The sequence below is a fragment of the Ochlerotatus camptorhynchus genome, unplaced genomic scaffold (genome assembly GCF_037179485.1).
Source record: "Ochlerotatus camptorhynchus isolate MF236.1 unplaced genomic scaffold, CSIRO-AGI_Acam_v1.1 ptg000209l, whole genome shotgun sequence".
NCBI lineage: Eukaryota > Metazoa > Arthropoda > Insecta > Diptera > Culicidae > Ochlerotatus > Ochlerotatus camptorhynchus.
In genome coordinates, this window is record NW_027040699.1 from 1,586,869 (window position 1) to 1,598,889 (window position 12,021).

A 12,021-nucleotide genomic window follows, 5' to 3' on the forward strand; every position below is an offset into this window, starting at 1 on the left:
TAAAGTCACTAATTGGTCACTGTTTTCGTTATTTTAGTCACTAAAGTCACTACTAGTATATCACATAACCACCACCCTGACAACTTGATCCAAAGATAGAACGGTAGGTAGTAATTCGTTGTAATCTCCATACAAATTTCGAACCATTTGTACGCTAATATTTTGAGATTATCAATCAAACTAGCGGGCGTTTTTCGACATTATGCAATCATTTGATGTTTTGATAATATTTTGTACTTGCAAGTTACAATAAGAGGTAGTAAAGCTTGTGTTTTACTCATAAAACCTGACAAATTCACTATCGGAGAGTCGCAATCAGTGGTTTCATGATCGGTGAGTTCTCACTCACAATGAACGCTTACCGATAAAAAAATTGCTGATTGTGACACTGACACGCTGATTGTGACGCTGACTGTGACACTTGTCCTTCAAAAATGCATTGGTTAATGAGACTGTAAAAAATCATCAAAGGTTTTATGCTGGAAAACAAGGAAGACATGGAAAAGGAAAAGGAAAAGGTCCCATCTACATTGATCGATTGTCCTCGTCAATGATTTCTTCGGGTCACCGCAGAGCTATATAAGCACATTGCCGGCTACTTTCCCAATGCAGTTTGATTATTGATGTAAGTATGTAGCACCAAGATGATTTTATAGACTGCACGAAAACCACACAGGCCTCAGATAGCCTACCCAGTTAAGGCACGATATTACCAAGCCGGAGGCGGTAGGTTCGATTCCCGGTCCGGTCTAGAACATGTTTCGGGCTGGAAATACTTTTGACTTCCTTAGGCATAGAGCAGCATTGTGCTTTTGCCACACAATATTAAAATTTCCATTGATTGGCTAAGAAAGCTCTCAATAATCCGCAAATGCTTCAAAAGAACACTAAGTTGAAAGTAGGCAGAAGCTCGAGGAAGAGCGTCAAGACCAGGAAGATATTTAAATATTTTAAAATTAATTGACCAGCAAGTTCGGTGCCGCCCGGGTTAGAATACGGGAAGACTTCCAAACCTACCAAACCAGAAAGCAATCGAATCGAGCCTTCACTCTGTTCCACTTGTTAAATGGAAGACTTTGAATACACTTTCATTCAGTTTGTAGCGAAAAAACTGCTTTTGTTTTTCTTGAAAATTCTGTTATTAAAAATTTGACAAATTTTAAGCAGAAGTAATAAAATTTTATTTAAAAAAAAAATATTTAGTTCAACACTGAATTTTTCAAAAACCGATTGTATTCCAATTAATTATAAAAATCGAAAAATTACAACCTGATTCCGTCGACCAATCCCGATTAATCCCACACCTGCACACAGCTCACGACACACGACGCGAGTGCTGACTACTGCAGCTTCAGAGTCTTAGCCAATCGGTACGCTCGGTTCAAAGAGCAAAAAAGAGAACGACGGAGAAGGGCAAAAGGCAAAACAGCAGAAGAGAGAGAGAAAACAACTGCACGCGTGCTCGCTCCCCCTACCATTCGATCATTCTGTCCAAGCGTGAACTCACGCCGGCTTTGACACTCATATAAAAAGCCACGCTCTATCGGTGGCCATCAGTTTCACAGAGAATATCTCCGGGACAACGGTGTTATAACGGCGACGAGTCGCTATATCCGTACGAGCAGTTTGCCGTCTCTCAGTTCAGTTTCAGTTCTCGGTGTGGTTGGTGACAGCAAAACGACGATACATCTTCGTATACGTAATATTTTTGTCTAGAAAAAGTTTAGTGTCCAGTTGGCACCCATCATCGGTTTCCGATTTCCGATCGCGTTTGCAAAACTACCAGTTAGCCAACCTTTCAGTTGATTTTTCCTAATTCCGTGGAATAGCTGTATGGTATTCGTCAGTGATCGTGAAGCGTTAACCTTGGTGCTACATCATTCTTTTCGTTCGAAATAAAGTTTCGAGAATTTCTCTAAAGGTACGTCCTCTTCGCCTGACAAATCATCGAAAATTGTCATCTTGTGACTATCTGACTGTTGTGTTTGAGTAAGGTGATAAAAAAAAATCAGATGCAATCATTGCGAGTTCGATGGAAAAATTTTACCGTCTATTTTTTGTTCGCATCCGCATGGGAATTTTCCTTTCCCAACTGATGGTCGAGCGAGCTATTTATATGAAATGGCTACCTCAATGAGAAGAAAGAGAACAGGAAAAAAAGCCGTCTGCCAATGTCTCATTCCCGTCCGTCCGTCCGTCTGTGACGAAGGTAGACAATCTGAACCCCAAAAAAAGGACAATGATCTGTGTCATAGAGCAACCACAGGATGCAGGGATGCTATTCAGATGTGGCTGGTTGCTAAGCGAGTCAAAATGCAAAATCAAAATCAAAATGTCATCAATATGTCGTTCCATGATTGAAGACTTCAAGGTTTTTTTTCTTTTTGTTTCTGCATGAGCATTGATTGCAGTGGTAGCATGCTTGGAAAATTTTGACAGTCAACGCGAGATAACGACACAATAGCCAACATTGAGTCAACAGTAAGCATTCAAAAGGGCCAATACCGCATCATGTTTACACGCTATTTCAAAACTACCAAAATTTGGGTAGAATCCACCCAGATCGGTCAAAACTGAACCTACGCAAAAATGGGTAAACTGTGTAGGGAGTGACAAGTTGACAGATGAACAACGTCGAACGGATTCATGTCAATGTTGTTCATTGACATGTTTTCCAAAATTATGAAACTATGCGCTATTATAATAATAACTTTCATATGTAAGATGCAAGAAGAGAAGGTAAAGTTTGTGTATGAAACGTAAAACCTGTCAATTTTGCTTTCAGAGGGTCACAATTAGCGATTTTAGCTGTAATTATAGATATTTGAATCAAATTCCACGGGCGTTGAAAATTTTACTAGGTTGGTTGATTTTTGATTTAAAATCTGTGATAAATATTAGAAAATGTTGAATGATAAATATTCATTCCAGATTCTAGAAAATGTCTTCAAGTATATTTATAAGACCAGAATTTCAAAAAACCTTAATTGGTCAAGTTAAAATCTGTGTAAAATATCCATGTTTCAGAAAGAGCCTCTGAATTTTACAATTTATTTGACACTGAAGATAAATCTGCCCAGGATCTATTGAGTGCAAGTGAGTGAGTGAGTGAAATTAAATAACTAGGAAATACAATTTTTGCATTATAAAATGCATTCTTTTCTTAAACATTCCTTAGCAAGAGAATCCCTATCGCTAGTAAATCATTGTAGATTTATTAGAAACAATTGAAGAAGATAGCCCCAAAACATAATATTCAAAAAATTACGTTGATATTATTTCCTTTCCGGAAAAACATCGAAATCACCTAATTAATAATTATTTTCAGTACTAGTATTAGACCCAAGCACCCACTTACCCAAATAAGTGACCCTTCCCGCCTTGAACGGGCCTCATCAAAACTTACACTGAAACAAAGACCATAGTTAGGAATACTATTTTGCAGAAAACACTTATCTTCAATATAACCACGCTTATTACCGTTCAATATACTATGATTTCAGTATAGTTAACTATGAATGTAAGAAAATTTACTGTGATTTTGAAAAAAACTACTATGCTTGCTCAAAATGCATATTGATTGTGATAGAAATAATAATAAAACTAGATGAAATTGTTTTCTTCAAAAATCTATTAGTGAGCGAATTTAATTTAAACCAGCAATAGCAAGGCTGGTAGCAGGTCACTTTTTAGTGACTTTGTCACTATTTTGAAGTCAGTCACTAAAAAGTCACTTTTCAAACCAAAAAGTCACTTTTTCACAACTAAAATAGAGTGAAATGGAAAAATATCAACAACATTTTTAAATTAAGTACTTGGCACTAAGGAAGTTATAAAAGAATTCTGGGATGATTTCTGAAGATACTTCCAAGAGAACTCTAAACAGTTCAAAATAAATTCCTAGAAGAATTCCAATGGAATCTACTTTTGAGGGTTCAATCTCAAAGGAATTCTTCGAAGAGTTTCAAGGGTATTCTGTGATGGATTTTTGTTTTGAGAATTCTGAGGAGAATACGAATTGAATTTCCAATATAATTCAGGGGAGGAGTCCAAGTAAATTCTGAGAAGAATTCATGTAAATTTAAAATGGCTTTATGGGAAGAATCTTCATGGAAATCCTGGAACAATAATTAAAAAATCAAATATAATCTACTTAAACTAATTATGATTTATTAATTCATGCATGAAGTTATCAATTAACATAGTTGAAAATGCTTAACGTCAAATATCAAACTTAAAATGAACATTTTATACGATAGATGAGGAGATGAAAGTATAGAGTTGACTACGGTAGTGTGAAAATTGTATACAGAAAGTAGAAGTAGAAAGCGAGCAAAGGACATTTTTTAGGAAGGTACGAATCAGGTATATCAATCAAGTAGATGCTTACGTCAGTGTGGTGGGGTGAAACACCCCTCACTATCCCTCATCAACGGATGAGTTTGGTAAAAGGGATGCTCTATCCGATTCGTACCTTCCTCAACAGTGTTTTAAGCTCGCTTTTTACTTTCTATATACAATGTTCACACTGCCGCAATACAACGGAACTATCAACTCTATACTTTACTTAAATTTTCACTTTAAGTCTGTTATTTGACGTTCAGCATCTCCAACTACGAAAATAATCTATTTCCAAGAATGTTGTCCATTGTTCTGAATTGAATTTCCAGAATGTAATATTATTTTTGTTATGCTTGTTTTAGAAGCAAGTTTAAGAGGAGTGGAATAATTCTAAAAAAAAGTTCTTGAGATTGTTCTGAAAAAAATATATGAAATATTCTTAGCGAATTCAATTATCAATGTAGCTCAAAATTTTAAAGATTTCAATGGCAGAATCAAATTTAAGATCTTCGATAAAAAATGCTGTCGTTGTAATGATCTATTTGACCCTATTTAAGCTGGTTTATTGATTTATACATTAATTTTAACGTATATCACGGAATAAGTAACATTTTTTAACAAATCTTTGGGAAAATCCGGAAATTGCACTTGAGAGTTTTGATAAAATTAGAGGAATTCATGAAATGTGATTTTAAGTTCCATGACAAAAACAGTTTATTTCAAGATTAAACCTTATTTGAGTTACTGAGTCATCATATAAATGTAACTATTGGTAACTTATTTATTATTCAAAAGTCACTATTTGGTCACTATTTCCGTAATTTTAGTCACTAAAGTCGCTACTATTATATCGCATCAGCGCTACCAGTCCTGCAATATAGTATTTGCCATTGGATTTTGTTTCTTGTACACTGACATTGGTATAGAGCTTTTTGACGTTTAATCGGCGCACACTAATATGCATCATTTAAATTGAAGGAGTGCAAGCAAGATAGAAACAGATTAGTGGGAAAACAAACCATCCTTTCATCCCTGTTTGCAAGATAGAGAAAGACGATTAAACGTCAAAAAGGTATATAGCCGTTGCTCAGCTGTATACAGTGGACCTCCGTTAATATGAACCAAGTGACATCAAGTAATCCTACACTCCAAAAAATCTTCACGTTGATGCAACGTGAAAAATCACGTAACCCCTTAAACACCCCACCTCAATCATTTTCACGTGCCGCAAATCAATTTCAAATGGAATTTTGATATAATTTACGTGATTTTCATGTCGGTTGATACTACGGGAATTTCACGTAAAAGTATGTGATAAGCATGTAAACTCTACAAAGTATACACGTTCAACCTACGTGAAAAATCAAGTAGCCATTTCGATTTCTTCAACTTCCAATTTTATATGATGGTAGTAAAATTGACAAAAATACCATGTAATGTTCACTGGAGCTGATGATGAAAGTGCTTACGTGAAATGGGTTTACGTGATTTACATGTATGAAAAAGTTATTCAATGTGGCGTCGACGTCATTAGAGGAAGAGTTGCTCTCAGCTTTGGATTTCCTAACACTAACACTGCATAAACTAGGTGTTTTTATACTTTTTTACATCATTCGAAGACCGCACAGATGATTGTATTTATTTAGAAATCAGAGGCTATAATCAATATCATTACTCTGAATAAGACAGCGGGAACAGATATTGCATTTGAATTGTCCTGATCAAATATTTGAGGCAACGAAATGTTCAGTGTTAATTTTTTAATGGCAATAGAGAAATGCTTGACGTATCATTAAAAAAATCTAACAATATTTAAATATTATTTTCCTGGTATTTTTTAGATCCTATAAACGTTGCTTCAAGATCACGTAAACTTTACGTGAAAATTTATTTAATCATTTCAAAATCACGTGAACATTGCGTGAAAATCTATATCAAATTAAGTGGAAATCACGTAAAATTTACCACTAAATGAGAATATTTTTTGGCTTCATAACAATAACGTAAATGTTACGTGAAAAGTAGTATGAACGAAAGCTACCTATGTTTTCACGTAGATCGGACGTGCATAGTTTTTGGAGTGTATGACCTGATCAGAAAAAGGAGTTCGGCTATGCAAATCGCGGCAAAAAAAGTTTTACTGAGATCTCAGCAAACATTTAATTTGTTTTCTGATATTCAGCTAAGAATTATCCAAGTCTCAGCAATCAAATGTCAATTTTGCTGAGATCTCAGTGAAACTTATAGCGAATTCGTTTATTATTCAGTTTCAACCTGGATCGGGTATACTCGTTTGTTTTTAAAGTCTAGCTCAGGTTGAGGTTCGCACTGACCACAAGTTCGGTTTCGCACTGATAATAAACGAATTCGCTATTATTTTTGCCAAGATTTGCACAGCCGAACTCGGTAGAAAAAAAAGTGTCTACAACTTGTTAGGTCAGTATTGATTTAAAGACTTTCGGCTCCGTAAAGTTCTTTTTAACAGGGAAGTCTGACCAAATAAACAAATTGAAGCAAATCTTCAAAACTTCAAAAATTTGCATGTTTCAAGAAAATCATACAGTTTTCTTGCAGTTTTTTGGGTGCATTTTGCCAGTTATTTTTGAAAACCTGATGGCAACCCTGGTCTCTTATGTGATTAATGTGATCACATGTGATAAATTTGCATAGTCTGCGAACTGCGATACGCAGATAACAAAATAAATTCACAGCAGAAAAAAGCCAAATTTCAAGCTAAATACCGTTCCGATTCAAATTTCGGACACTTTCATTTTTAATTAAATATTACATCCAGTTAGAAACAAAGTAATAATGTTAGATGATCGTGGAGGGCACTAGTCAAAAAAAATAAAAATTTACAAGACATGTGGATCATATTCGACCGAGATAATCAACTTTTAAAAGTGTCCGAAATTCGAGTTTAAGTGTCCGAAATTTGAATCGGCACGGTATGTTGGCTCACTCACAACAAAACAAAACAAATTGTTTATGGAAAAACGTGCACGCGGTATTCTCGGTCTTCCAACTTGCTCGCCGATGCGATGATGTCGACGAAAAAACGGTACCTTGGTAACAAACCAAACAAACCAACCCATTCGATGATCGATAATGGCAGTTTCTCACACTCTCACCATCACCATGCCTCTCTCTCTCTCTCTCTCAAACAACGAACTCTACCGCTCTCATTTGCCAGCACACACACACATTCCGCGAGAGATCCCGTGAGAGCCTACCACAAACTACGCTCATTTTTAGGCGGCATTAGACGACCATGCGCTGCTTCCATATGAAGCCAAACCGTGAATCAAAATTGCCCATCAATGTACGAGAGGGTTGATTGGAGTGATAAGAGGAATATCGTCTATCGTTGTTATGTTGATTTCTGTCCAAAATTGCCATTCGTATGTACTCAAACACCGGACTAGTCACGATAGATGAACAAATCAATCGCCCGTTGGCCTTGAGCGTTCGAAAAATAACGAGATGAACGACCGCTCACTCAAGGGCCTCTCCATTCCTAACGCACTTCTTCTTTGTTATTTCCAGAATAAAAGCACGGGTCAGCTAGCCCTAGTCCAGGGCACTGACCACTTCCGCGGAGACCCTCCCTGGTGACACGAACTTACGTTGGCTAACCCCCACCGAGACTGGCTGCCTCGTAAGTATTTCCCTATCTAGCACGAACACCGGCACAATTCCTAACTTTCCTTCTTCTCTTCTTCATTGCAGTTCGTTTTAATTGAAATTTTTGAGACTACAAAACGCGCTTTTTTCCCCCATCGGTTAAAGATTTTTTTGAATTTCGTTTCTACCCACGCACGCATCACACACTTCTTCAATCATCATGAAATTCCTCACCCAAAACGAAACCGAAATGGTGCAAATCGTGGACGGCCAGGTCAATGTACCGGCCATCATCGACCAGCTGACCGGTCAACTGTCCTCCGAGGAGCCCTTCTACGTGATGGACATCGATGACATCGTGCGCAAGCACCAGGCCTGGATCGAAAAGATGCCCCGTGTCGTGCCGCACTATGCCGTCAAGTGCAACGACACCGAAGTGGTCTGCGCAACCCTGGCCTCCATGGGTGCCAGCTTCGATTGCGCCTCAAAGGGCGAGATCGCCAAGATCCTCGCACTGGGCGTCAGCCCCGATCGTATCATCTTCGCCAACCCGATGAAGCCGAGCTCGCATCTGCGCTATGCCGGTGCCAACAACGTCAAGACGATGACCTTCGACAGCGACATCGAGCTGCACAAGATCCGAAAATTCTGCCCGGACGCCAAGCTGGTGCTGCGCATTCGTTGCGAAGCCGAGAAAGCTTCCTGCCCGCTTGGAAAGAAGTTCGGTTGCGACCCAGTGGACGAAGCTCCCCGTCTGATCAAGATCGCTCGCAGCCTGAACCTGGATGTGGTCGGTATCAGCTTCCACGTTGGTTCCGGCTGTGCCGACTTTCCAATCTACTACAAGGCAATCTCCATTGCTCGTAAGCTGTTCGATTACGCCAAGGGCTTCGGATATGAGTTCAACCTGCTGGATATTGGCGGAGGCTTCCCCGGAGACTTCGGAACCTCGATTGACGAAGTTGCAATGATCGTGAATACGGCCTTAGACAAGTTCTTCCCAGACAAATCGGTACGCGTAATCTCCGAACCCGGTCGGTACTACGTAGCATCCGCATTCACACTGGTCACCAATGTTCAGTCGAAGCGTATCTGCCTAGATCCCGCAACCGGAACCATCGATCGTATGATGTACTATCTGAACGACGGCGTATATGCTTCATTCAACTGCATCTTCTTCGATAATCAGACCCCGAAGCCTAAACTGATCGGAGAACAGAGAGGTAAAACCTACAAAACCACCATCTGGGGACCGTCCTGCGATGCGCTGGATCAGCTAATCGAGACCATCCACATGCCGGAACTGCAAATCGACGACTGGGTTATCTTCGAGAACATGGGAGCTTACACAATCCCCATTGCGAGCCCGTTCAACGGATTTCCACTGCCCAAGATGTACTGCTACATCAGTAAGGAATCTTGGTAAGTTCCACCTTTCACCGAAGCAAAAATCAACCAAATCTCTAACCAACTCTCTCTCTCTCTCGTTCAACAGGGAAATGATCGAACACCTGACGACGCTCTCGGACGAAACCTTGTGCAACACCTCCGCCGCCGAACTGCTAAGCAACTACGAGAACGTAGTTTGCGCATGAATCATCCCATATCACCGTAAAAAACCCAAACTTATGTTATCGTAACTTTACGTTTTTATTTGATACTTTTTTATTATTTACATTTACATGATTCGTACCGTCTCATTAGGTGAGTTAATTTGAGTGTCAAACAAAAGTACACTCTATGTTTTAGGTAATCTAAATTCAAACTAAAACTGTATTTCAAATATTCCAATAAACGAAGAGGCAGCCCAAAACTGCTCCTAATGCTAAGAATAACACAAAAACACTTCAATAGTTCTTTTATATGCAATACCCGAATCAACCCTAACCGACCATCTTCTGGACCTTCTCGTACAGCAGTTCCATCCGGCCCTGCATCACCGGTTGACCCTTTTTGGTCTTGGCCGTCATCATCTTGTGCTTACGCTGCTTCTCGCTCTGCTTCTGTTGATGCTCCGCTTCCCGATCTTGCTTGTCGAACCGCTTGATCGCCCGCTCCTGGGCTTCCAACCGTTCCGGTGCCAGGCAATAGTTCAACTTTTCCGGTTTCGCTGTAAACAGCGCATCCAGATCCTGACCAGATCGTTGTTGTTGTGGCTGCTGTTGCTGAGTGTTGCCGGATCCACCACGTGGTTTATCACCTCCACGTTGTCTTTGGCCCTGACCTTTTGACTGGTTTCGGTCATATGGTTTACGTCCACCTTGCTGACCACCTTCTCCACCCCGTGGTTTCCATTGTCTTCCGGGGGGACCGGAACCATCCCCACCACGATTGTCACCGTTTTGGTCACCAGCTTTTGGTTTCCATTGCCTACCGGGAGGACCCCCATCACCACCGCCACCGGGTGGTTTCCATTGCCTACCGGGAGCGCCACCCTGACGATTATCACTATTATGGCCACCGCCCGGTGGTTTCCATTGCCTGCCGGGAGGACCGCCATCACCTCTTGGTTTCCATTGTCTTCCGGGAGGTCCACCACCACGATTGTCCCCATTTTGGTCACCACCTGGAGGTTTCCATTGTCTCCCGGGAGGGCCTCCGCCACCACGGCCACGACCACCACCACCACGACCACCGCCACTACCGCGACCACCGCCACCACCGCGACCACCGCGACCACCACCACCACGAGCACCACCACCACCGCGGCCACCACCACCGCGGCCACCACCACCGCGACCACCACCACGATTGCCACCGGTTTGGTTCGGCTTGAAGAACCGATCGTTCTTCGGTTTATCGTTGTTAAAGTTTTTCCTGTCCTGACCTGGTCCGGCGCCGTTGCGGGGACCGCGAGGACGAATGTTTTGATCGGTTTTCATTGTCTTTACACGGATTTTACTATTGGAAGATGAAAAATTACGAATAAATCGATCAGAACAGAACCCCAAAATGTTACTTACCCTGGTGGCTGAGGCACACGCACGTTGTTTGTTGGTAAATAAAAATAGAGTTTCAATTCACGGTAAATGAGAATAACTCAGAGAGAGAATCACTTTTGTACTCATTGTTATATAGACGAGGTGACAGGCGGTTTTCGAGGGGTTTCTTGGGCTTGTATCGGTAATATAAAATTACCACAAATTATTAAAATAATTGGCTTGTTTAGGGGTATTGAGGTAACTACATATTCGTTATCTGCATTAAAAATGGAACCAAAATCCAAATTTTCAGCATTGGTACAGAGGAAATGTTTTAAATAAGTACGATTACATTAGCAAAAATTACCATCTTAGTGCCCCTCGGCGGGACTTTGATGGGAGCGAGGTGTCAACGAATGGATTTAGTGTAAACGATCAAAAATTTGATCTACTTCAACGAGATCAATATCGATTCGGGAACGATAAATAGGTATATCGTTGTTCCACCCTAATAAAAATTGTATGGTTAATTTGCTTAACGACGTGTTCTGGGTATCATCCAAACCATTTGTGGAATAGTTCAATGATTTGGGTTATCGTTCGTTTATGGTTATTTTTTATTAGGGCAGTGTATTATGTGTGTTTTTGGGTGTCGGAAAGTGTTTCTCTAGGGGGAAGAGGAGACAATTATAGTCGCTATATTCATAGTCTGGCGGATAGAATCTCGGGAACCAATTGAGCTGTCAAATAGCGGAACCAATCGAGCAAATCACGAACAACAACAGAAAAGAGCACATCTGCAATTACGAACAAAACTTCGGAAACCCTTTTCTCGTAGCTCAAGGCTCGCCTACGCAAACTAACACCATCTTTGGGTTGAGAAAAGTTTCTCCTATCCGATGATGCTGATAATTTGCGTTCGACTGGCGAGGAAAGAATAATCAACGTTTTGTTCATAAAAGTTGATAGTACCTTTTCAATTATTGGTTTAAAATATATTGACTTGGTTCCGCTTTTTGATGGATCGAAATTCTATCCGCCAGACTATGAATATAGCGACTATAGAGACAATAGGGGGCCTTTTTTTAACTAATTTTCTGTCAAACGCGAACCAGCGTCTGATTGGTCGAGTGAA

The 12,021-nt window shown here is 40.2% G+C and overlaps 2 protein-coding genes across 2 annotated transcripts; one reads left to right on the top strand and one right to left on the bottom strand.

Moving 5' to 3' along the window:
• Positions 1 to 1,731: 1,731 nt before the first annotated feature.
• Positions 1,732 to 9,808, top strand: LOC135703134 (ornithine decarboxylase 1-like). The gene is made up of 5 exons (XM_065224237.1): positions 1,732 to 1,921; positions 7,888 to 7,999; positions 8,071 to 9,387; positions 9,461 to 9,654; positions 9,715 to 9,808. Exons 3-4 carry the CDS (start codon positions 8,186 to 8,188, stop codon positions 9,558 to 9,560), a joined length of 1,302 nt encoding a protein of 433 aa, XP_065080309.1. The 5' UTR covers positions 1,732 to 1,921; positions 7,888 to 7,999; positions 8,071 to 8,185; the 3' UTR covers positions 9,561 to 9,654; positions 9,715 to 9,808.
• A 28-nt stretch (positions 9,809 to 9,836) lies between these two features.
• Positions 9,837 to 10,847, bottom strand: LOC135703114 (uncharacterized). The gene has a single exon (XM_065224215.1). The coding sequence runs from the start codon at positions 10,845 to 10,847 to the stop codon at positions 9,849 to 9,851; it is 999 nt and encodes a 332-aa protein (XP_065080287.1). The 3' UTR covers positions 9,837 to 9,848.
• Positions 10,848 to 12,021: the final 1,174 nt, after the last annotated feature.

What these genes read in the sequence shown, in the direction of transcription:
- LOC135703134 (XM_065224237.1), top strand. Translation starts at nt 8,186, where the DNA reads ATGAAATTCCTCACCCAAAACGAAACCGAAATGGTGCAAATCGTGGAC. An exon ending in TACATCAGTAAGGAATCTTG is followed by an intron (nt 9,388 to 9,460) that starts GTAAGTTCCACC and finishes CTCGTTCAACAG; the next exon opens with GGAAATGATCGAACACCTGA.
- LOC135703114 (XM_065224215.1), bottom strand. Translation starts at nt 10,847, where the DNA reads ATGAAAACCGATCAAAACATTCGTCCTCGCGGTCCCCGCAACGGCGCC.